The sequence below is a fragment of the Lepidothrix coronata genome, unplaced genomic scaffold (genome assembly GCF_001604755.1).
Source record: "Lepidothrix coronata isolate B3197 unplaced genomic scaffold, Lepidothrix_coronata-1.0 Scaffold9, whole genome shotgun sequence".
Lineage (NCBI taxonomy): Eukaryota > Metazoa > Chordata > Aves > Passeriformes > Pipridae > Lepidothrix > Lepidothrix coronata.
In genome coordinates this window covers 2,583,250-2,609,517 of record NW_016690189.1, presented here as the reverse complement: position 1 = coordinate 2,609,517, position 26,268 = coordinate 2,583,250, and the positions used below count along the sequence as shown (strand labels likewise).

The following is a 26,268-nucleotide window of genomic DNA, read 5'->3' as shown; positions in this document are numbered from 1 at the left end:
TTAACCCTGTAACTAGCTTAAAGAATTTATTTGTCAAAATAAAGGATGCGTATACATACATCCAAATATGTGGATTTATTCTATATGCATTACTCTGATTAGCACAAATAAGTGTCTGAAACCCTATTAAGAATGGGTTTACTTCAATTACTATAAAAATTATCACCTTAAAATAAGAAAATTATTATTAATGTTAGACAAATACTGTGAAAAAAATTCAAGTCTAAAAAATAATAGACAATTTAGGAATATTTTTCTATGTGGACAGAAGATGCTTAGGCGAAAATTCCAAGGAGAAATCCATTTCACAAATTACTACTCATACCATTTCTCAAATTACTGCTTATCTTCTCCCTCTGCTCCCATCTCATATTCCCTACTTTTTTCTCCACAGTAGACAGCTCTAACAGTAGTGTACCAACCTTGTTTTTACGTGCAGTTATGTTGTGTGCGTGTGGATGTGTGTGAATATGTAAGACTTGATCCATCTACTTTGCAAATGGCTATATTATATAAAGTTGGAAAAATTAATTTTGTATAATGTATTTGCAAGTTTAAATTTTAATTTTTTTTTAATAAAATGACAGTATACCTGTCATAAGTAAGCTGTTGTTTGAAGTTGTTGTGTGGAATGCTCTTTTTGTGTCCAGTTCCATTGCATAAACTGTATAATGGATGATTTTCCCATTGGGATTTGCTGGAGGATCCCAATACAGCAAAACAGAGGAGGAGCTAATATTCTTGTAAGATATATTTTGTACTGAGCTTGGAACTGCAACAAAAAACATAAAAATATAATGATAAGCAAATAAATTACTAAAAAATAATTCAAATGTTCAGTGAAAAAAGTCATGTATGTTAGCCTTGATAATATCAGAGTTACAAAACTTTACCTTGTTCGCATGTCCTGACCGTAAGAACTGATGGTGGTCCTTCTCCAACAGCAGTGAAAGCAGACACACTAATTGTGTAATCTGTGAAAGGTGTGAGGCTCTTTATAACATATGACAGCTCTTCAGCCAAAATGTTGATGGTATACTGATTATCTGTGAGTAAATGGAGAGAAATAGCTACTTACTCATAAACTCATTTTTTTTCTTATGCATTCTGAACTCACTTTGGCAGGGCAACCTGCAACTGTTTCATTGCAAAATAATTAACTTTCATGGCAATTACAGAAATATAAAGAAAAGTCTACACTCCATCTCTTAACTACACAAAGGAGAGTCTATTATAGGTCCATTTTCATGTGTACAACAGATAGATTGGTCTAGGTAAAAGAATGAATAGGCCACAAGCAGAATTATGAGGTTTGTGAGAAATCCCCCAGAAACTAGGAAAAGGTAGCTTTGTATATGGCCTAGTCTCTCCAGTGATTTCAGAACCATGGCTTCTGGATTGATAAAATTTTTGAGGTTTTTAAAATATTTTAAATTGAGAAAGATAGACTTCCTCTTCCTTGCCCTCCCCCTCCCAATGGTGCTAAATGAACCATACTTGGAAAGGCTGCCTTCACAGACCCCTTAACAACGAGATTTTTAGCAAAAGAGTTGTGGTCAGCAGAATGAAGAAGACATGTATGCCCACAAAGAGTTTTTTGGTGCATCTCCAATAAAGTTCAAAGTCAGTCACAATCCAACTGTGATAGCCAAAATCATTTGTTATAAAGCAGTCATTATGCCAGTGCAAATGAAAAAGTGTGGGTCCTTCTCATATCTGCGTATCAGGCTCAGAGTTTTGTGAAGGCATTGAAAAATAAGCAGACCCTGAAGAAAATCTGGCTGTCAACAGCTTTAACTACTGTAACTCCTATAAAATAATACTCTTATGCTGGATCACAACAGACATTGCCTGAAATCAATTTTTCAGCAACACAGACATCTTTAAGCAACTCAATACCTCAAGATGAATGAGGCCATAAAAAGAAGATTTTCATTTAAAACACTGTATGTTTTCTGTGTATAACAAGGAAGATTCTTCAGGATTAACTAAGTACAGAAAATAACCACTGTAGTTTAAAGTAATGGATTGAATTCTGGTATTAGATACTGGTGTATATAGAGAAATTCAGTGACTTCATTAAATTAATTTAAAACTTAAAAAAAAAAAAACAACTTTAGTTTCTCTCCACTGTTCAAACACCGTAAAAATTTAGAGAGGTATTTGAAATCCCTGCCTGTCAGCTGAAGCCTGCATGTAAATATCCATACTTGGAAAAGAAACAGTGGCCCATTGATAATACAGAACAAGTGTACTCACTAATGACATCACCATGTCATGGGGTCATCTCCACCTGTTTGTAACCCATATAGCAAAGTTGTAACTTTTTGACCTATTTACCTTCACTGACATTTGAAAACCTATTAGTCAAACAGCTTAGAGAAATCAAGGTCTCTGAAGGGCTTGGAGATATGTTAATCCCTGACAATCACACCTGCTTTGGCAACTGTAATAACTGATTGTCTATGCAGCTTGGCTGATGGCTTTCGGGTGCTTCTTTCACTAGGAAGAAGGTCAGCTGGGTGACAAGGGGCTAGTTCCTGCCTGTGTGGCATTCTCATTTGCTTCAGAAGGTTATTTGGTAGTAAAAAAATCTGACTCCAGCCAATGACCCATTTATAATTTGCTTGAACCATGTGCTAGAGATCATATCTGGGACAGTGATGAGGGTCCTTCAGAACAAAGAAACAGGTAGAAAAATATCCTAAAATACCTTACCCAAAGCAGAATGTAATTCTGCAGCTCCATTTATAGCAGGCAAATTATCACCAGATACACTTGTAAATATTACTGGGGAAGCTGTCTGAATGCTGGAAAACATTTCAGCTGAACCTTCATATAAATCATTGGCTGTTTCCAATGAATTCCAAGTGGGAGAAGAAGGGTTTATGTTCTCATTTATTGTGTATGGCTCCAAAGAATCAATCAAATACTAAAAATTAGAAATACAAAAGTAAATCACAAATCTTGTCATCATTAAATTATATAATTAATTTTATATATAATATAGAAATAGTGTTTGTATATCTGTGCATATATATATAAGCATACTATATAAATGCTGGCATACAAACCTTATCATTCGCTACAGTAATTAACATTGCAAAATGCAATCTTTATAATAAAAAAGCTCAGTTTCCAGTAGCCTACAACCTTTTATTCTGATTACTGTTTAATCAATAACCACTTTTTTTTATTTCTTAAAATATGGATATTATAGTAAGGTGGCAATTTTAGAGTAAGGCCTTTTACTGTCATGCTGTATCCTTGGAGCTATAGTGAACAGATACACATTTGAACTTGGGAGATTAAATTTGTATTAAGCATGTTCTGAAAGAGAGTAGCAGGCAATGAAAGCAAGAGGACTTTAGGTATCCCTACCAGGCCCTGAAGAAAAGGATTAACAGGTTGACTAAGTCACTAAGATGTGATAAGTAGAGAGGAAGAAAAACAGAAGCTAATTAATTGGAGGGGAGGGGAAATTTAGGGAGTATGTAAAAAGGAAGAGTGAAAGGAAGGTAAGTGATATAGACTCCCATAGGAGAGAAGGGACAGGGAACCAATGTTGGAAAGGGATGGCAGCAGATATAAGGGGATCAAGAACAGAAAGGAGAGGATAAACTAAAGCATAATAGAAAAGAGAGAGTCTGGAACATAGGTGTGTAAAATGGTGTGTAAGCACCAAATCATTATCCCTTCAGAATCTGGGACCAAATCCAGGACTCCAGTGTCCCTAAATTGTTCTGCTGCCATCTGGAGCACTCCCCACTCACATATATGAGCCACCTCATAGCCAGAAAGAGATGGTTTTACAGTGACGTAACTAATACGCATTAGTCCTTTCCCTATGGACTCTGGGTGGAGAGATGGCAAAGCAGCTTTTTTACTCCTTTAACTAGGGGTGCATTAGCCACAGGCAGAGATACAGCATCAATCTCACCTAAGTATCAAGAGGTAAAAGCAACATATGACTCATCTTCACCAGCTTTTTATAGCAAAGTAGTAACTCACATTGAGATACTTTTTGCTTATAAGTGTTTTCCACATATAAGACAACATTTTATTGCTACTAGTTATTGAGTATAATTAGCACTGTGGATCTGACAGTTCAAATCCCATAGATGCTCTAAGATTTGGTCAATGGGGTTCTAAATAAAGAAAGATTTATTATTATTTGCTTTTTTAACTAGAAAATTCAATAAACTATAATAAAGCAGCAATGATGCTATACTAAGAACTCAGAAACTAGGAAATTCCATCATTGAAATATTTCTGTGCAGACAATTCTAATTTTTCTGTGTCTGTACTATGATACAATCTTTAATTATAAAGTTACATACTTAATTTTCCAAGGACGCCTGTCTGGTTTAATGAATGGATCCTTATCCCAATTTTTTTTTCCCCTTACTCTTTACTTAATGTTTGCCTCCAGGGCTCTATATAATGTATATCATTCAACTTGAAAGTGAACTCCTTCATTGAGCTCTACATCAAAAACTTAGATTCCGATTCAGATCCAGTGAAAGACATCATTGTCTGAAATAAAAAAAGGAATTATGCAAACTTTGGCCACCTATACTGAAAATTCAAACCAAAAAGCCCTACCTCAGAAAGAACTCAATCCTGAGCTGAATGTTTACTAGGAGTCTGCGCTTCTGTGCTGTGTACTCAGAGCTTCTCCTCTAAGACTGTAAAGCACATCAGCACTCAAAATCCAGAAGCTGGACTGATTGACAGCGTGAGTCTCCATAGATGCATGCAGATATCCTTAGTAAGCAACCACAGCATGGAGTTCAGCATGTAGTATCACACATGTAAATTTAAGGATGCAAATGGAGGCAGAAAGTCTAGGTGTGTCTGCCTTGTTAGTAGAACACTTGTGACACTTCTGCTGAATTCACTTCTGCACAGGATTCACACCCACATCTTCTAGAGGTTTTGCTGAGTGGCTGTGTATCAATCTAGGCACATAAATATGTGTATCAGTCTAGGCAACTCTTACAGGTTGTATATCAATCTAGGCACCTAACTCTTACAGTTAGGTCACCCTATGCAGAAAAGAACTCAAGGACTCAGAAGGACAAGACTGTAGGCTATGGCTTCCTGCCTTCAGTAGCTAAGACAGTCTGGATGATTCTGCCAGAATTATTTTTTTTTCATGTTATGGTGAGAGCATTATGAGAATCTTTTTGAAACCCAGTCAGAGAGAGTGGAATAAGGAAGGTGGCTTTTAAAAGCCTTAACAACTCATCTGTGGTGGCTAATTCCACATTCTATAACTATCAGATAAGGCAGAGAGCAAATTTAATCTAACAAAAAAAAAATCCATGTTAAAAAAAAGAATACCGTATTTTTATCTCCAAGAATAATGTTTTCCAGAGTCATGAGTGTTTTCTGCACATGTACTTTAACTCTGTACTGGGTAATGATTCCATTTGGTTGTCGTGGCTTCCTCCAAACGATTTTTATATATGTGGCTTCCACTTCTGCTAAGTGTAAATCTGATACAGCACCTGGGACTAAATATTAAAGAAGAAAATTGATTTGATTAAACACCTGTGGTTATTACAAGCTTTTTCAGTCCTGCATGCAAGGCACAACAGGCATCTAGTCAAATTTCACATCCTTTACTTTTGAGTTGATCCTGTGCAGGTAGAGAGTTACTTCACATATTTTCTTAGCAAACAAGTTACAGTTCTAAAAATATGCATGGGTTTTTTTAACATATATGATATATGTATGCATATGGTCAGACACTAAGATGATGTAAATCAGGATGGCTCTGCTGAAGTCAGTGTATTGGAATCAAGCAGATCTTTGCTGTCTTCCTATATGGAATCTGAAGTATATTTGAAAATGAAAGGTTAGTTTTAAAATTATTAAAACCATACAAGTAAACAGCTTGAAAAAAATTAACGTAAAACATCTAGTTCATTTCTCTTTTATAACAGGTTTTGGTTTGATTTCTTCATTAACTATTTAGTCTTAATGATACTGTACTTTCCATAGGACTTCCAGAGACAAAATACATTTCTATTCAATAGAATGATATTCAGATTTCATACACTTCAGTAAAACACAATCTTGAAATTACTTGCATAATGAGGATTTGTAGATTCGGCATTAAGATAGGAAATTATATGTTACACTAAAAGAAATATCAAACCCACCAAAATTTCCTTTGGCTTTTGACAGCGCATTTTGACACAAGATGAGGAGGACTGTACTCAGGCATGCTACCTCTGGAAATTGTCTCTGAGAGCTGCCAAAAGCAGCTACTTCAGGAAATAATAAAATAAATAAGGATAGGTGTTCCTCCCAGTGTTATACCTTGACAACAAACATTGCCAGAAATCACTGATTGAGAGATATTCTAAATTTGTGTTGTGTGGCATAAACATAAGACAGAAATAACTATCTTGAAACTGCCCATCACACACTGAATCTTGGTTTTTTCTGTTTGCATCCTCAGATGCTGACAAAAAATCCTGCACAATCTCACATACATCTAAGATAAAACTGCATTTCTATGCAGCACTCTAATGCGGTGACTTGACTATTGGGAGCCAAAACTTCTAAACCACAGAGTAGAGTGTTCACAGGCAGAACCAACCATTTGACTGCACCAGGACAAGACCTCGATGTTGGGTCTGCCTCAAAGCTAAGTTCCCTGGTAAGTTCCAGGGTGTTCACCCTGGTATGGAGCCTTTGATTTGGTGAGAATTAGTCAAACCAGAGGTTTCATCAGAAACATTAGGGCTGAACAGCCGTGGGAAATCCTGCGCTGTTTTTCGTTTCCACTTGCTGCCATCTAACGGGGAAGAGGGGGGGCCTGCAACTTAATTACCGTATCTAAAAATAACCATCTTCATTCAGAAAGAGAATTCATGTCTTGCACAATCTCTGAGAGGCAGATAAATGTAGTGACAGTGTGTGAACCGAACAAAACCAGAGAAAGGCTCTGAAGGGAAAACTGAAACCCTTTGTCATGTACACTCAGTCCATATATTTTGCTTCTCTATGATTACTTACCATCTGGAGGAGTGAAAACTGTAAGGTTAGTCTTTGGCCCCACCCCAGCACTTGTTTCAGCACCGACGTACACATCGTATGTTGTAAACGGCACAAGGTTACTAAATACAAACTTATGGTCTTTTGTGCTGTTATCCAGAATATGACCTGGAATTAAAAATGAAGAGATTCTAGCTCAAAAATAAAAACTGTCCAGGACTACTTTTCAGGATGATGAACGATGAAAAGCCAAATTTCTTTGGGGAAAAGCTAATTTTGAACAAACGTCAGTGGAATAATACTGAATGTATGGGGAAAAAAACTAACAAACCAATTAACCAACAAGCCACTTCAAGAAGATGTGGGTTTTAAGAGGAAGGGATTTTTTTAAAAAATATAATTTCTACTGCTTTTTCTGTGTGGTGTCATAAAAACATTAGAATACAGTTCATAAACTTATTACTTAACTACAGGCAGTTCTATAATTTCTCTATGCATATATTTCAAAAAAATTCCAAAAACATCAAAACAGACTCAAACATTTGATTGCATACTGCACGAGAATGAAAATCCTCTAGAAATCTTTAACAGAAAGAGAAAAGAGCAAAGGTAAGATAGAGAATTCTTTGGATGTCATGGCTGGGCTTCACTAATGAAGATTTGGGAAGGGCTCTACCCACACTTGCTACAAGCGCGCTGGTGGCTAAAACGGCCAGTGCAAGATAGACAAGACCAGTTGCAAATGCGCAGCAGAAGGACTCCTTAGGTGGTATTGACAGGACATGGTTCTTTCTGCATTGTCTTTTCTCCTCAAGAATGATCCCGCTTGCGTTCTCAAAAGAAGCGGTAGCGTTATAGATAGTGTGTCTCCAGACCTCCTGATTGGAGGATTTGGATGTATAAGCACAGTAATTCAGCTGCAACCTTAGCCCTGAAAGACTGAGGAAAAATTGTTTTTCTCCATTCTTAAGAATATCTAATATGACTTTAATTTTATACTCTTCACGATGGACTTTTCCCTTAAAAGTAATCTAAAAACTATTGAAACATCTAATAGTAAAAAGGATACATAGCACTGCTTTCAAATATTCATTTTTGATTGACAGGCACAGTAAGAATACAAGTGTAAGGAAACAATCACAAAAAAAGAAAAAGAAATGGTAACATCAGCTCTGACTTACCAGATGGTCCATACAGCTCAACTCTGTAACTAAACTTTCCTGTTACAATGGCTGGGGGTTCCCACATTACTGAGAAAGACTTTGCTGTAACGTTGCTCTTGGCAAAATTTTGTGGTGGGTCTTCTGGAACTTAAACAATATTGGAAAAAGTCTTTGAACATAAAATAATTTATATTAGGATTTCCAAAACCACATATCAGACAATTCATTTTAAACATAAAATATTCTGAAGGGAAAAGTATATGTCATTAAAATTACTAAATTTTTCTTTTAAGGTAATGCTCAGAAAAGGTATCAAGAGAGCTGGTAGTATGTGAATAGTCGTTAAGAGACAAAGATGGCAGGGATTCTACCAAGTTTAGCATGGATTTTACCATGCTATAGATTACATACAGAAGATGCTCAAATATGATTGTGAGGCTCAGTAATACAGGGCTCACATCAGGTAAGTTTTCCTTCCTTGAATATGTTCATTTTTCACACAGACAATACTTCATATCGAAGATTTCTTGCAGCTCTAATGATATATATTACTATCCTGAAAGCTAAACCTGTAACCAATGAAGTTTGTTAAAACATTTCATACATGAGTAATTTTCCATTTTCATGACTCTGTTTGTGCAAATTAAATGAACCCAACAATCAAGTGATTATAGGATGCAACCCCTACTCTCTCTAAAGTACCCCTTACTGTAGTTATAAAGTAATGAGAGATTATTATTGATATTAAAATCAGAATCCAATTAAAGGAGATGGAATTGTTTACATCCACATAGAGTGAAATCAAACCCAGTTTTCAAAAATGCTGCATACAGAAGTAAACTTACGGAAAATGTTTGACATAAATTTCTATGAAAATCAGTCTTGATGAGTCATGTCTGATATCTAAGCCAATATGGAGACAATAACTGATGCTGTAAACAAATACACAAGTTAACTAATATACTGCTATTATAAAGTACTATTGTCTTCTGTGAAAACTGTTGTACAAATGAAAGAAATTAAATATCCTGTCATTTCTAAAATGTATGCTATAGATTAGTCAGTAGTGACTACTTAATCATTCTTAGTTTTGCAAATTGCATAAGTTAAAACTGCACATGTTTCTGAAGCATCATCTCAGAAGTCCACTATTTTTCCCAAGTTTTAATCTTTTTCTCTTTGTAAAAGTGTCCTCCAATTGACAGCCATCCTGGCAAAGGGAGTATTTCCAAGCAGACTTTTAAAAAAAAATCTAGCATTTTAAAACACTTTAAAGAAGTAGCCTCCTTTCCAAAAACCAAAGCAAGAAAAATATCATCTTTTTGTCAGAAACACAGGAGAGCTGAAGCATGGCTCAGAAAGTTCTAGCAGGAGGAAACAGAAATAATTTTCAGCATGGAGCACCAACAAGCTTGGGTGTACCAGTGTGCCGCTAAGAGGAAGGACTTATTGAGACTGGGATCAGAAGGACCGACTGTGCCTTTGGCCCTGTGCACACTCACACTGACCAGTAAGCCCACCTCCCTTCTCACAGACCCTGGCTCTATGCAAGGAGAGAAAGCCTTATCTTTCAAACAGTTGACAATTTCTATGCATGTGGTGAAACTAAATCCCATTCCGTAAGCTTTTCATCACTTTCCAGGGTTTTCTTACTACCAGTGCATCTATCCTAGGATGTTAAGAGGGTGAAATAAATACTGGAAATTAACCCTGATATCATTAGAAGAGAAACTGTCCAAAATTTCATTAACCTGAACAGAGCAGCAAACTAAGGCTATTCTGATTCTATCAAAGCAATGCAAATTAACTGCTTTAGAAGGGAATAAAATTTTTTTTCATCTGAACAGTGCTATGAATATTGTATGTAAAAAGGCAATTGAGTAATATCAACTCGAGTTAAGCAAAAGAATGATGTATTAGCAAACAGAGAGTCAGAATGATTCTTCTAGAATGCCTTTATGGTATAGCTCTACTAACAGTGCTGTCCACTACCTAAGCCATTATAAAACTCCTTCTCCTGGACCTTTGTTTCCAATTCTAACTTCTCAGTGCATTGCAAGTAATCCAAAATCAACTTCACCTGGTGCTTAAAGATTTCTTCATTACTGAACAAATTTCTGCAATAGGTCCAGATTGGGAACCACATGACAGAAGTTTTCTTTATACTGCTTGTTTCTCTACAAAGGCAAAGAAGCTTTAAGAGCATTGCTATGTACACAATACACATACTTTTTGAATACTATGACTGACACCTTTTCCCTCCATCTTTATTTTTAATTCTCCTTCCATTGTACTATTAATTGCAGTTCTTAAATTACCTTCAGTTTTTCATAAAATTTGATCTGTCCTGATCATATCTTTGGTACCTTTGACTCCTAATAATAACTGAACTCTCACTCACTGTATATTAATAGATACATTGTTACATACATTATCAGTTGATTCCATCGGGTAAAATTAAGTAATCATGTAAATACAAAAGCATGATACAGATAAAGACAGATTCAGACTGAAGTATTTTGCAACAAAAATTCAAATTGATATTTTGAAGTTTTTACCTAAATCTGAGAACTTTATTTCCATTTGAAAGCAGTATTTACCTGATTCTGGTGTCCGGACAATTGCGCTGTCGATGTAGCCTGCTTCAGTGGTAACTGCAGAAACTTCAAAAAGATAGGTGGTATATGGCCTGAGGTTAGTTATAACAAAGCTAATCGGTTCATTCCAAACAGAGCTCATCTGACTTGGTGCCTCTGTATTTGGTGTAACTGTAGTCTGTGAAGGAATTGTGGATTTCCCAAAAGTAGTTGAAGGAGTGGTAGTACTCCACAGAAATGATTCACTCTTATCCTATAAAGACAAAATATGAAACATGATAAGCTGTATCTATAACCTATAATTGTAAATATATGTAGATCAAAAAAAGGCAGACCACCTTTGAAAAAATATTAGCTTGAATTGGTTCTCCTTTTTACACTCCATTTCCAAATTTAGATTGACAGTGCTGGTACATCTGTTAGTGACAGTATTATAGTTTCCTGTCTTATTTAAAAAGATCCTATATGTGACTGAACAGAAGCATCTCTCTAGGATTCATTTAATTATTCCCAGATTCCATTTTCAGTGTTCAGTCTCCCTCTTGAAAAAAAGTTCTGTAGTGAGGTCCTTTTACATCACATACATGTTCTATATATGTATGTATATATACATATATAGAATACATATATCCATATGTCATGGACAAAACCAGACAAGAATTTCTTAGTACATACTGCCAGGAGACAACTCTGGAAAACTGTTAAACATTATGGTAACCAATACTTATGATTCAGTAGGTGGCAGTCTGCCTTCTCAGTGCTGAATTAAATCAGCCTGGTGTCAGGAACCTTTGCAATGCCTAAGATGATTTTCCAAATAAAATCTGAAACCAAAGTTATCATACTTTTTCATTCATCTACATTTTTCATTAAAATATTAAGCCTAAAAAATTGGAGGGGAAAAAAAAGAAAAAAGGAAAAAAGTTTGAGTAGTTGCAACACTGTCCTCAGAGTAAGAAGGAAAAGGAGAATAAATGTTAGAAAAGAGAACTTTCCTCAAGAAATTCTGAAAGGTATACAGTGGTTACAGGTCTGAATGCAATGAATAGTCAAAATTCAGAAAATTTTCAATGAATGCTTATTTTAAGAACAACTTAGACTACAAATGTATTTTTGAAAATCACTCTGATAATCATGCATCTTTTCATTTTGATATGAGAAGTATTTCAAAAATATTGAAATGCCATAGAATAAAGCATATTTTCGAAATACAAAAACCATTATCATGCTACATAAAAAATAGGACATTAATATTACTCTATGTCTTAACTGACAAAAAAAATTCCTTGAGTTCTTGTTTTTTTTTCTAACTGAATATCCTATAAAATAAACAAACAAAAAAATTAAAAATTGAAAGCTGAACAAAAATGATCTATTTTGCGATTTTTTGTTAAATGGATACCAAATTTAACCTTTCTTAACATTTTTACTTTGATTAAACCGAGCTTTTCAAGGAAAAGCATTCCGTTTAAATGATTTTGAACAGAATTATTTTTCTTCAACCATTATATCCTGCCTTGGGTCTAAGTTTGTAAGGTATTTGTAATTGTTCTGAAAAGCAAGCCTCTCTACTTTTTATGTCTCAAAATTCAAATGTATAACCATATTCAATGTAAAACTATATTCTGTGGGATAAGTCTATTTCTAGTTTAAAAGGTTTATAGCACTTACATTACATTCTGGCAACCTCCCAGATAGAAGGTCCTCTACTTTAACCAAGACATCTTTCACTACAATTCCACTTCTTGCGTGTTTCACACTAATCTTGAAACTAGTTATCTTTCCATTTGGTTGCCGAGGTAGAAACCAGATCAGATTTACAGCTGAAGAATTTAAGGCTTCAACTGTAAGATTCACTACTTTACCTGGAGCTTGAAAACAAAACAAACAAAAGCAGTAAGATAAACTTTTCTTCTCAGCATTGAAAAAAAGAAAATTCCTCTTTTTTTTTTTTTTGGTAATGCCATTTCTAGTTTCCAAACCCTGGAGCAAATAGATAACAGTCATTCACAAACACATGTAAAGCAGCTGATATACAACCAGCTCTTTCTCTATATAGTTTAAGTAAGAAATATAACTATTTCAGTCTCATAATAATATAGTAATTGGTTTGGTCAGCTTAAAAATATTCTTTCTAGAAGAAAGTCACCTACTATTCCAAAAGTAGCAAAATTTTGTCCATTTTTGTTTGTTTAAGAGCATCTGACAACACTGGGCATTTTATTTCTCTTTACCTGTGTCATCTTTTCAGCTGCATATAGATTTATGGTAGCTTTAAATAACTCACTTTAAACAGACTATTCACTATTACTGCAGAAATGGTGTTCTTTGTATCAGTGACAGTTTCTGTGGCCTTTTGTCAGAGTATCTGTATTAATCATAGCACAAAATAATGATATGCAGCATCTAAATGAGAGTTTACATGCTATCTGGACTTCCCTGCAAATTAGAGTAGTCCCTCTCTCTTAGTCCTGCCTACATGTAGCACAGTCTGCAGCAAGTCCGGTAATAGGTAGCCTTGATATTACAGAGAAAAGGGTTAGCTTTTTACACTATTTTAAAAAAAACAGCATTCCACAATTGCAGATCTTCCACGGGTGAATTAAGACAGCTCCTTCAAGCTTCCCATTCAGGGCTTTTAGTCCTGGTAAGTCTTTTCCAGACCTTTCATCTCTTTTCCCCTTTCCCAGACCACAGCCTTTAAATTTAAATAATTTTATTTTCTGGCTAACTTTCTTACTTCAAACTGCACATCTGCATGTTAATCAAGACGTTTGGCTTTCTTTAGCCATCAAAGCAAGAGTTAAAACAAAAAAAAGGTTAAGAAGGTAAAAGTACAAATGTAATATCAGTGACACATAACTCACCTAGAATTTGAAGAAACCTTACAATTACATTTATAATGAGTGATTTTAGCCTTAATAACAATGTAGTCAGAAATGCATCAAAAAGTAAAAAGCTTATGTTCTCATATGGAAAATGTGTTGTCCTCTGTCAAAGATGAATAAATCATAAAGCTCACAGAAATATGGTTTTCCACCAGCAATAATGTACTTAGAATAGTGAAGAATAATAATTTTTCATAGCTCCATGTGGCAAGTTTACTACTCCTTCTCATATTTGGTTTCATATATTATTACATTATCTTAGAAATCTCATGCAAAGCAATGATTTTCTGACATTAATTGAGATATCTCACTCTGTAGCTTGCATAGAAACAGAAAGCAGCCTAAACACAGAGGGACAGTCACTGCCATGGCAGCATGAATTCTATATTCCACTGAGACTGGTTCATCCTGATGTAATTGGACTGGTGCCAGCTCTTCAGCCAAGGCACAAGTGCTCCTGGAGCACGAGCAAGATTATGCAAACTCAAACTATGTTTTTTTAATCTTAAAAAACCCTCTAATTTTTATTTTCATTTCAGATTTTTTTTTCAGAATTAAGACATAAAAATTTAGTACAATAGTTTCTGTGCAAGGCTTCTTAGAACCCAGCACTAAACCAATAAAGATTGATTTAAGTAGGCAATGCCAGAGCTGATCCCACAAAAAAATCTATCTCCTGGTACTGTTGCAGGCAACAACAGATGGGTCCACTTAATACGTAGCTCTGCTCTCCTGTGACCTTACTTTCTGGAAGCAGCCTACCTAGAAACTGGCATAGGAAAAGTCTAACAGAAACAGACCTTGCATACAAGAGACACCCATATGTGCACACCTTAAATGCTGTTATTAGCAGATAGAACAAAATAAATCTTTGCCACTGAGTGAGAGAATAAGAAAAAAATTATGATTTTGTTCTAAATGCATTAGAATTTTTTGAAGTATGAATTTTGCCATGGATAGTTTATTTGAACAAATTAGAGCAGATTTAATTAAAATAACTAGCAGCTTTATTAAAATTACCACTTTCTGCAGTCTGAAAAAGGAAAAGATCACTAAATACTCCAATACCAGCACTGTTCTCAGCAGCAACCTACAGAAAAAAAAAGAATTCATATTAGAGAATCTATAGAATATATAGTTTCAGGAATCTGAAAATCTCAAGGATACACAGGGATTCAACTTCTAGCTTTTAAACTGTAAATATACAAATGAACATGCCTTTTCTAGTTGCACTGTTTACATTTATATTCAATATATAAATGTAGAAAAATAAAAGGAAGAAAGTAGGAAACAGCATAAGAAATGGAGGAAATCACGTGTGATTTTCATCAGAAGTGCTGAGTCCCTATTTTATGGCACTCAACCACAGGAATAACATCAGTAACACTCTTGTTCCTTAACATAATTCACTTAAACCAGCTTTCACAACCCTATTTTACTTACTATGAGTTAAAAGAGTAAAAAGGAATATATGTTCTCTTTTATTTCTCTGTCTCCTGAAGAATAGCAAGAGCAGGTCAACCTCCCTCAGAGAAGAAACCCAAGGAAAACGTCTTTTTGTGGAAAGACAATATGTCAGGGAACTGTGGATGCACTTTACGGTAGATGTGCTTCAGTGCTCAATGTAGTGCTCAGAAGGGCACTACATTGAGATTTTGTGAAGATAAACAAAACAACAATGCTGTTCGCTCCACAATACAGGACTGAGTGACAACTTGATGCAGTGATGGGTCATAAGCATGCATTACTTACAAATAAAGAGGAATGAAGTCTAACTTCTTATTTTGATAAATGAAAGAGACAACAAAAGGTAAAACATGAGCAAAATTCCAAGAGTGTTGTTGAGAGGTGTGTGAAAGAAGAAGCAAAGTGAAAAGCTCTCCAGCTTTCTCCAGGGTCATTCCCTCCTGCCAACGTCAAGCAACAAAGGTATGGCAGTGGCACTGAGGGACCTGACAGCACAGATCTTGGGGAACACAGGGTGAGAAGGGGCAGATGTGCAAAACTAAGTGTGGATCACTATAGAAGTGACAGACAGCACACAGGAAGGGGAAAAAAAAGCAGAGGGAGCCCACAGGTCAGACAGGGAAACTTGTTCTAATCACTTCTCAGCACTAAACAGTGCATTTTTCAAAGACTGTAAAGCTGCTTAAACAAAAGGACTAAGCCCTAGCAGAAAAACACAGCAAAGAAATACAAGGTAGGGTATTCTTTACATCTAGGATGTAAAGGAGAATCTGTGTCACTGGCTAGCTCCTTCCTAAGCCATACAAACATGCCCCTCATGCACACACACCTCATGATTATAGCCAACCCTACCTACTTGTACAGTAAAGTATGAATTGGATACTGCCCCCACTTTAGGAGCTTGGCAACTACTGCCAAGAGAATAGCAGTTAATTTCTGTCCACTTGAAGTCATGTATTGTTGAAGAGTTCAGAGATGGATCAGGAGTGCCTAATCTCGATGTAAACAAGTTCCATACATAGAAGACCTGCTTTTCTGGATCTGGCTGAGATGATTTAGAAATCTACGTGTAATATCCAAAGTGCACCAGTCATTTGAAAGATTAAAACTCAATGAAGATGAGGATGGATTTAGATGTTTCTGAAAATTCTACCCTTTGTTTTTCATATTTTAGCACATAATGCCATATTTCAATAAGAATATCAATAGAAGAAACTACATTTCAGTACAATTTTGCTTGGAAATATTTTTAAGTACATTCAAAAACATTACTGTAAACAAATACCTGACTAGTGTATTTTGTAATATGGCAACAATTTATTAGCAATGTCCCTCTGAAAACTCTATAGGGACCTACTATAAACTTACACAGTTTACAATTAATCAGAATTCAAAATACTAAGAGTCATTTGTAAAGCTTTTACCATAATTTCATAAGTTGTTCCAGGATTAAGATTGGTGAGAAGAACTTCCAAACTATCTGGCTTTGTTGTGACCTGTGTATAAGCTGTTTGCCTCCATGGGCAGACTTCTTTATATTTAACAATATAGGAGAGAATTCTGCCATTTGGATGCAGTGGTGTATTCCATGACAGCAGAATCCCAGCAGAGCCCACTCTTTCACCTGCAAGGTACACAGGGGGTCCAGGATCTAAAAAAACCCATAGACATATAAACCAGTTGTTAATTAATTTTCCTAATAGTGGAGACAGATTCACAGATTCTATAGAGAAATTAAATCATCAGTCAGCATAAACTCATAAAACTACCGAAAACTGATGTACTTTTGAATAAAAAACTTTTTTTCTGGCTAGAGTCCTATTACAAAAATGATTAAATGAATTTTGGAGCATTGGAACTATTCTTCTGTAAGAATGTAAAAAATGTAATGCTCAAGATCTTTGTCTTAAAAACACACTTTAATGACAATTTGATATTTGACATATTCCAGCATTCTTAATTAAAGTTCTTTTCCATGAAACATGTCAAAAGCAAATTCACTGTCTTAAAAAACACATCTGATATGGCTACTTTTTTTTAAATGTCTCTGAACATTTCTGTATGTGCCACTATACATATAAATTGGGGTATGGATATTAATACATAACACAATAACAAATTTTTCAAAAGCTTGAAAATTCTCATGCTCTCATAGAACAGATCAGATTCAATGTATTTTTAAATAGTTAAAGAAGATGAAAGATTTTAATCACTGTTCAAAACTGATTGTAATTTCTTAGATACTACTGTGCATATAATAACACAAAAAAGTATAGTTTAAAAAAAATCAACGAAATTTCATCAGTCATTTTTAACTCACTTGTCACATTTGTTGTCACTGTTCTACTTGCAGGTGAACTATAAAGTGAAGAAGAAACTGCAGAAACTGTAACATTGTATGTTGTTCCAGGAATAGTATTAGAAAAATCAGCCTGAAATAGGACATAGATTTATTTAAGTCTTCTACCAAGAAACATAAAAATGAAAAAACAAACAAACAAAAAACAGAAAACAAAACAGAAAAAAAAATCACAGAAAAATGTAATCATTTCATTACTGAAAGAGATCTGTTAATAAGTTTTTAGAGATATAACAGAACTTCCAACAGTAAAAGATAGTAGGTTACATCTGTTAGCTATACTACAGTATTTTGCTATCTTATTTAACTACCCTCCCTAAGATAAGTATAACATTCAATATTAAAGAACAACAAAATTAACTATTAATTTTATCAGAGAATCACTTATCAATCTATCTATACAGGTTTTTCTGTGTTATCATTATCAAAGTAAAGATGAGGCATTATAAAATTCCTCTTGGAAAGAATGAACAAAAAAGCAACCTGAAAAACAAGTTTTTGACCCTTAAGCTAGCCCATCCTTTGAAATCAACATAATTAATTTTTTTTAGCAAGCCGCTATATAAAATACCTGTATCTTTGCAGTTCCAATGAAAAAAAGAAGCAAAATATCCAGAACAACCATTATTTCTGTTAATACTATTATAATTTCCAGACCGCAGAATCAAAAAGTGCTCCTATATCTTTTTGATGGTTTAGCAGTGAAGTGTTGCCTGCATTAATGATTTAAGCGCAGATCTTCCTGGCAAGTGCACAATTAATGAGTCTGTATTACTCAATAGCTCTGCCCTTCCCTTGTTAAACTATTCATGAACCCTTGGATGACTGGCTGTATCCTTCTAGTAGACTTTAAAAAAAAAGTAAATTCACTACTTGTTGTTAAGTAACAAACTCTGGTTGCTGAAATTTGCTCTCACCAATTTTTCATTAACACTTTCATATTCATATTTGCATTAAACAGCTAAGGGGGAAAGCTTCAATTTCTCACCAGCACAGTGCATAAGGAAAAGCTGGCCATGCAAGTCCTGTAATAAAAGCACATACTTGATACTTCCTAACTCCAAGATCTAGGATAACAACAGAAGCATGATCAGGAATAAGATCCACATGAAATCTGTCTACAAGTCCATATGGTAGTCTCCAATACAGTGAAAAAAAATATGATGAAACATTGAAGAATCTAAGTCCTTCTGGTTTTGCAGGTTCTGAAAGAGAATTTTGGAATAAAAGACATTAACACCCTTAAAAAATATATTAGTAGTTACGACTAAATCCAAGCATCCAAGAAGAGTTTACTTGCTACATGAAGGATAATTGCTAATTAGTCTGGGTACTACAGTTGCTATACTAGCTCTGAGACTTGGCTGATAGGCTCCCAAGTACACTGTGTGGAAATCTCCATTCCCAGAGAGCAAGCTCAAGGATCTCTGCCCAGTGGTCAGTTAACACTGCTGAACAGTCCTGGTGTTTCTGCTGCCCTCAGCCTTAAAGTCAGCACTACTACTACTGACATAAGTAGAGTTGCTGTTGAAATTCAACATATAGCTGGTGCTTGTTCTGCTGCTAGCAGGTTCTTAACTCTTTTATACATTTCATGTATTTGTAATCCTAGTAATTCCATGAACTCTAGTGAGTTAAGTCCCCAAAATTTGGGTAGTCTGTTCCTTTTATTAAAGTCAAGTTCCCACCTGCTCCTGTCACACTATCTCATTTTCATCTGCCTTTAAATGCACCTTTAAATATGAATCATCCACTCTAAACCTAATAATGAATCAAATATTAAGTTCTTCAATAGACCATTAAAATGTAGCCTTGTGTATCTTCCTCCTTTCTACTCTGGAACATATGCACAACTAACAGCTTTCCCTATGCTTATCTCTCAGAGCAAGCCCAGTCAGTGATGCTATTTGCCACATTTCAAATTCACCACTACCCTTGCACTCAGTTCTCTGTCTGCTTTACTAATATGGCTCTCCAGAATTCAGACTAAATCTTCTAACACTGTTTACACATTAGTATCGTACTGCGCAGTCTGAATATCATATTGTTTCCACCCTGAAAGAGCTCCACTCCTTTTTTAATTGCTCTAAATCTGCTTAGATTATATACCTTTCACAAACTCTTTGCACTGACTATTCAAAGTTGCAGAATTGTTTCAAACAGATTACTCCAGTTCTGCCATAAAATAATCTAAAACATTAAAATATACAAATATTAACTTTAGATGTTATATTCAGTCTGTATTGTCTCATTTTCATTTTTAACTCGTTGCTTTATTTTAACACTAACAGAACAAAAAATATAAGAATAATAGTGGAGGTGGACAAGTTTAACTGAGAGCATAGTTTCTTCCTTTTAGTATATACCTATAAATTTTAAGTCCTGCTGCTATCATCAGTGCTACTATTTCCATGGATCTCAGCTTCCTTTAAAGCTGGACTTTATGCTTTTAGAGGTCTTTTTATACAACCCAGGATTAATCTCAGAGTGTATCTTACAATCTAAAGCCTTAACTCTACAAACATTTCTAAACCTATTTAACTTCACTCACTGCAAAATCCTACTGAAATGAAGTAAGATAAAACACAGCTCATGTGTAACTCCTTGCAGGATAAGACCTGAAATTGGCCAAAAGAAATGCAACATAGCTAAAGACATTATGTTTCTGGTAGTGTATCTCTACATGCAGGTTGGATAGGGTATAAGTAATGTATGTCCAGAATGACAGCAAACTATTACATGCAAGATCTCCTGAAATTTCAGTGTTATGCTATGAAGTGAGATGTAAAAAGCTAAACATGAATTGTTAGTGGCAGCTACCATTCATTGGCAAAGAGAAAGCAAGAAACCGTACAGACCTGTTACAAATTCAATGAAAGAAGAAGCTCCTTCAGTATTTCCTTTCACTCTTTGCAGTGTGAAGTTGTAAATGCCACCAGCAGTCAAGTCCATAACAGTGAAGTCAGTCAGTGTTCCTGGAATCCTTAACGTTTTTATAAAGGTGTTGTTTGATAAAGATGCTTTATAAGAAGTGAAGTTTGTCTTGGTTGGATTCCACATTACAGTTGCAGATGAACTATTTACCATTTTTAATGTCAGACCACATATCCCAGCAGGTTCTACATAAAAATTATTCAGATTAATAACGAAAAATTTAATCACTAGTCCCTAAAACATAAGAAAACACTAGTTTTTAAAAATAGATATTTTTTATTTAAACTAATTGAGAGTTCATAGCATTGTGAAATATTGATACAAATTTTAGAACTATGTTTGTATGGCTATGTAGGAAACAGTGCCATAATGCTGCACAGAGTAAAACCTGGGAATGTATCTCCTGTGTGTATTATGTAATTTACAGAAGAAAATTCCAAATTTATCAGATCTTCTGTAAGAACACTAACACTGCTCACTGGTAAAACAGAATGAGAATGGGAACACTTTTTAAGCAGAAGTAGAGATTTTATTCAGTTTAAAGTTTTCTAAAATACATCATAGGCCATATAATTTTGGAAAACTGTTCATCTGTTCACTTAGGAACACAGTAAATAGCATAGTCTCAGTGATTACTGCTTTTTTCCTTTTTAAATAATCCTTTTGATTATATTAAGATTCCTAAAATTGCAGATAATTTACAAATAACACCTCCATTAACCTCCGCAACACAGCTGCAGTTAGGAAAGAAAAATGTTTCCATTCCTCCTAAAAAGTGAATCATCTAAATTATCAATTTATCTTGCTTGAAACTTTCCCAAAAAAATATTAATTAACATGTTCTTATTATTCGACATGAAAGAAAATCCTAAAGATTTACCACTAAAATTATATAGCAAACTCTCCATAATTTAGCCATACATTGTACTCATCCACAATTCTCTTGAAAATATTTACTTGAGGATAAAAATCATGTTTAGGACCATGATAATGATTATTGTGCTTCACTTTTCATTATCAAGAATCTGCAGAACTAGATCTGGGGCTTCTTTTTAGAGATTCATTCATCTTTGAATAACTAAACAGAGCCCCCTTGACTATTAACTCAGTTAAGGAGTTACAGCCCAAACAAGCCATAGAAAATCCACTGAAAAAGGGAGGAGGTCTACGATGTGCATGTACATAAATGTGGGAGTTGATTTATTTTCTGATTACAATTAGCTGCTTTTTATCCCCTTTGACAAGTCAGAATTTTATATAAATCTCTTTCTTCAAAACTCTTCCAAAAAAAATTTCCCTCTTTTTATGTTGCATCACAGGAGTATTGGAAAACATGCTTGCTCAGAGACAGAAAATGAGTGCAAGATACTGGTTTCTGGACCTTGTTAAGCTATCTGAAACACAATTTCTCTTACTATATTAAGCATTCTGTGGCCTTGTACAGGAACAATCCTGCAATCTGAGACTATGGGCTTGCAAGAATTTAAGAGATGCAGAAACAATTGTAAACAAAATTCAAGGTGTTTCTCAAAGTATAGGAAGCTATTCTGGCTCTGTTAGAGCTGAAAGGATTTTGGGTTCACCTTGTTTTTCAAAGAGCTATCTTCAGCTATGTCTACACTCCTCAGCTTGAATCCAGTGTGTTATGTGCAAGGGTCCTGTTTAAACAAGTATCTAAAGAAGAAGCAGAACTTGCCTCCCAAAGATAAAGTTTCATTTTGAAATGCGTGACCCTTTTCAGTCACTTACAAACAATGATTTAAATGTCTCTGAATATTTACTGGTTTTCAAAACGACATAAGGTATTTTCTTACTTGTGATGACTTTTTTCTCCACAGCCACAGAGGAATCCAAGCCTTTAACTGTCCTTAAATGAAAAATGTATTCTGTCCCAGGAGCCAGATTTTGCACTACAGCTCTGCTGTCATAAATAGTTCTGATAATCAGCTTTTCATTATTCATTGGACAATATGAAAGCTATTGAAGAAAAAGAATTTCTTATATTAGACCATTTAACTTCATAAAAGAGATTGCAACTACCTGTAAATATAAAAATACTTAGAATATTTTCCATATTTTAAAGACAAAAAAAATCAAGAAGCTTTGTATTATGTTCCACAAGGTTGATCCACAATTACTCTAAGATTCATTAACAGCCCAGTGAACAGACAGTGGTGAAAGCAATGATTTTGAAAGTAGATGTAGGAATCAAAGTTAAGTCATGGCTTACAGGTTTTGGCTCTTGGAGGAAGGATAATAAAGTATACTCTGCTCAGTCACACAGCTGTACTGATGAACTGTACAGTTAACTAACTCTGTACCTTTCTGGCAAAAAAAAGCCAACAAAACAAAAAACCCAAACCAAATAAAGGGAAAAAAAAGACCAAAAAGACCCCACCCAAAACCATTCAACCAAAAATTCCACCCGTGCACTCTTCAGAGCTGAGATTCTAAAAAGAAACCCAAGGAATCATTCACTCAACTCTGTTCACTGTTATGCCTTGAAAATTCTTTTGTTTACAGCCACTGCAGAGAATAAAAGTGCTGGAGATACCAAGTAATTGAAATTTGAGCACTTAACTCCTAGAGGCTGTGAGGATTCCTTCTGACCTCCCAGACAACTCTAAGGTGACTAAAAAAATTCCTGTGATAGTCCTTTATGGGGAATAGAAAACTGCAGACTGCTTCATAGATGCACTAGGTAAAGACAAGACGCAGATTGTGCCTGCCCTTCAGAGGAGGGCACTAGACAAGCATCTCCAACATGCACACATGGGTTTCTCAGGCATGGCTGTTGATACTAAGAGATCAAGGTTTGCAATTGCCTACATCAGCAAGTCCTGTCCTGACACATGTTATTTCCTCCAACAGAAGGGGGATATTATACACATGGCAGTGACCTGAAAGCATTTTTGTTTAGCTGCTATTCATTTATGGAAGAACAATCAACTTCCCCCCTGTATATTTTACCAGCATGGTGCCTATTCATGCAAACTAAATCTTGGAAACTGTCATCACCTTATTAGAATTACAGCACTGCAAGATGCTAGAAGCAAAGCTATAGATTAAAGATTTACATCTAGTATAAACAAGTTAGGAAAGTACCTTTTGTGAACTCTTCGCTCTACAAACTACAATATATTGCATAGAGAGTTGCTGATCAGAGATAATTAATTTTAAATGATTAGTAAAATGATCCCTTTTATGCAGGTGCACCTTACTAAGCAACCAGTCTACGGAAGCCTTTCTCATTAAAGATTTAAAGATAAGCTCATTTATGCAAACAAAGCACTGTCTAATGTGACTGGCTGCTTGCTCTATGAGATCCTGAGCAATAATACCATGCCATAAAGATCAATATTACAGATGACAATTATTTTCCACAGGATGGTAAAAATAGCATGACCACATTCAAAAGAGTATCTGAACAGGTTCAAAACAGGAACAAGATAATTGAATTTAATTTTAAAATTTGTAAAAATATGCCAGGTTACATCAGCAAACAGTGTTGAGAGGTTAACTGGCTACTCTTATCCATTCAGATCAATGCAACTTTACACTAATGAAGAGAGAAGAAATATCAAGGAACTATCCTAAGGATACTTAGATTTCAAGGTTTAGGTAAGGATATAATTGAAGTCATGGGAGAGAGGGAGTAAAATAATTGAACACTGTAGTACTAGAGTATAAACCGTGTAGACCTTTTAAGGAAAGTACTTTGTCTCATTGTATACTAAAAAATATCCTAGACTAGTAAGTTAACTGTACAAGATTATATCTCTAAATCTATATTGATTCAAATGACATGTTTAAAACAACACTACACTATCACAAAGTTTTATTGACCACATTATTGTGCTGACACAGTAGCTGCAAAATGCAAAGGATGATACAAGACAGATTGCAAAAGCCAGGATACAAAAGGGAGACTGGTTGCATGCCATAGTGAAATATGATCCATGTACGAAGTATTTAGATGTCATAGTGGATTTTTTCTGAAAGAGAAGTGAGAGAAGCAAAATAACTCTAGATTTTTTTGCAAGTGATATGATTCAAACTGCAAATGCTGAAGAGCCACGCTGTTATATATGCTTCTTTGTGAGAAAAAAATTAAAATTCCAGTGTAGTGAAATTTAATTATAAAAGGAGAGCTACTGAACAATGATCAAGCAAATTAAAAGAAAAGTGTCCAAAAGTGTCATGGTATAAAAAAACATTGAAATGCAACTTTGACACATAATATGACTCAGAACTTTGTAGAGGGAATGCAGAAAGAGTAAAACCATTTGAACAGTAAAAAGTATTACTTTGAGAATGATATCATTAAAAACTGCAGACCTTGTCTATACAAGAAAAATAAAGTCTATACGCTTATATAATTTATGCAAGCTAACTTAAGAAGCACAAGGAAGCAAGGCAGAGCAGAAACAGGTTAGTGGGCCAAAGGAGACTGAAAAGAAAATTGAAAAGGATGTAATAACTTATAAAACCAGTGATTTAAACACACAATGAGCTTTTCTGGATGTTGGAGAGACCACTAGAAGACCAAAATACAAAGTGAACACTCAGTGTAGACAAGGCGTCTGAGAAATAGTAACTGAACTATTTGTTTCAATGGTAAGGATGTTCCCACACAGAATCATTATTAATGAACTACGAATTTTCAGTCAAATTGAGTAGTCTTGAACTGAAGTGTTCACAGAAGAAGTTTTAAAAATAGTCTGACAGTAGTCAGAAAGGTAGACAGCATGCTATTGCCTACGAAAGAAATAGGGAGCAAAACAGAAAACACTATTAATCATCTGATTACTCCACTGTGTACCCACACCTATGTGAACAACCAATCTCAAGAAGGATATCAAAGGCTTAGAAAAACTAAAGAAAAAGATAATAAGAGGTGTAGAACATCTTCCATAAAAGAATGCTGCTTAAAAGACAATTGAGAAAATTGAAGTTTATAAAATGAAAAGTATGGGTATGGTGAACAGGGAAGTACTAGCTATTTCTAATACTTTTTTAAACAGGGCATAAAAAATTCTAAAGTATAAATGATTGAACAAAGTCAGGAATAGTAACTAGTTTTATTTACATATAACCAAATCCCTAAACTTCTTAATGCCCAAGGCCAGGAGGGTATGGGCGGTATCAAATGTTTCCAGTTTTGTTTAATAAATTGCTGTATTAAAAAAAAAGTTTTATTCTGTAACTTTCTAAACAAAACATTTAGATTCTTCTATATGGAATGTATTTTTTATCTTTCACTGTAATTAAATGAATTTGTATTACAAATTTGGAAAGCTAAGGAAAAAAGATTACATTGCAGTTGCATTCAACCCTTGATCTGTAATCTTTTTTATTGCACACTAGCTGAAAAATCAATTTTTGAAAGCTATGAAAAGCATAATTTTAGAATATTCTTTTTTTTTAATTGTTATGCAATAGGAAGTATGTATTTAGCTGGCCTTTCCCCATAGCAGTATTCCCTCTCATACTTCCAAGGGTTATACAGGCAAATGTTTATTGCTGGGTTTGCAGTACGTGCAGAATGATAACTTCATTGAGAAATTACCAAAAAAAAATTACATTGGTTTCTTCCCATCCTTATCTCACCTGAAACATATCAAATCCTCCTCTTGGTAGTTTCCAAGAAAGGTAGACTGTATTTTCTTCTTGTCCAAACACCTGTAAATCTGATGGTGGACCAGGATCTGAGAATGCAAAATTTAAATTTAAAATTATCTATATTACTTTTAAGAAAATTGGCATTTGCAGAATACACTACTGTAATTCATTATTTTATAGTTCCACATAGTAATAGATTTCATTTTGCACTTAAGAAGACCTTCAAA

At 34.7% G+C, this 26,268-nt stretch overlaps 1 protein-coding gene across 1 annotated transcript in view; it reads right to left on the bottom strand.

Annotated features, from left to right (window-relative positions):
- Positions 1 to 26,085, bottom strand: part of PTPRQ (protein tyrosine phosphatase, receptor type Q) — a 116,567-nt gene extending 90,482 nt beyond the window's left edge. The window contains exons 1-15 of the mRNA XM_017804252.1: positions 26,030 to 26,085; positions 22,234 to 22,396; positions 20,344 to 20,604; positions 18,530 to 18,690; positions 17,447 to 17,558; positions 16,551 to 16,777; positions 14,680 to 14,749; positions 12,443 to 12,642; positions 10,775 to 11,024; positions 8,193 to 8,321; positions 7,033 to 7,179; positions 5,347 to 5,519; positions 2,719 to 2,932; positions 894 to 1,046; positions 593 to 772 (exon numbers count right to left, since the gene is read on the bottom strand). Coding sequence (XP_017659741.1) covers positions 593 to 772; positions 894 to 1,046; positions 2,719 to 2,932; positions 5,347 to 5,519; positions 7,033 to 7,179; positions 8,193 to 8,321; positions 10,775 to 11,024; positions 12,443 to 12,642; positions 14,680 to 14,749; positions 16,551 to 16,777; positions 17,447 to 17,558; positions 18,530 to 18,690; positions 20,344 to 20,604; positions 22,234 to 22,396; positions 26,030 to 26,038 — 2,449 coding nt within the window. The 5' untranslated portion in view covers positions 26,039 to 26,085. The remainder of the gene's footprint in view (positions 1 to 592; positions 773 to 893; positions 1,047 to 2,718; positions 2,933 to 5,346; positions 5,520 to 7,032; positions 7,180 to 8,192; positions 8,322 to 10,774; positions 11,025 to 12,442; positions 12,643 to 14,679; positions 14,750 to 16,550; positions 16,778 to 17,446; positions 17,559 to 18,529; positions 18,691 to 20,343; positions 20,605 to 22,233; positions 22,397 to 26,029) is intronic.
- Between the last annotated feature and the right edge of the window lie 183 nt (positions 26,086 to 26,268).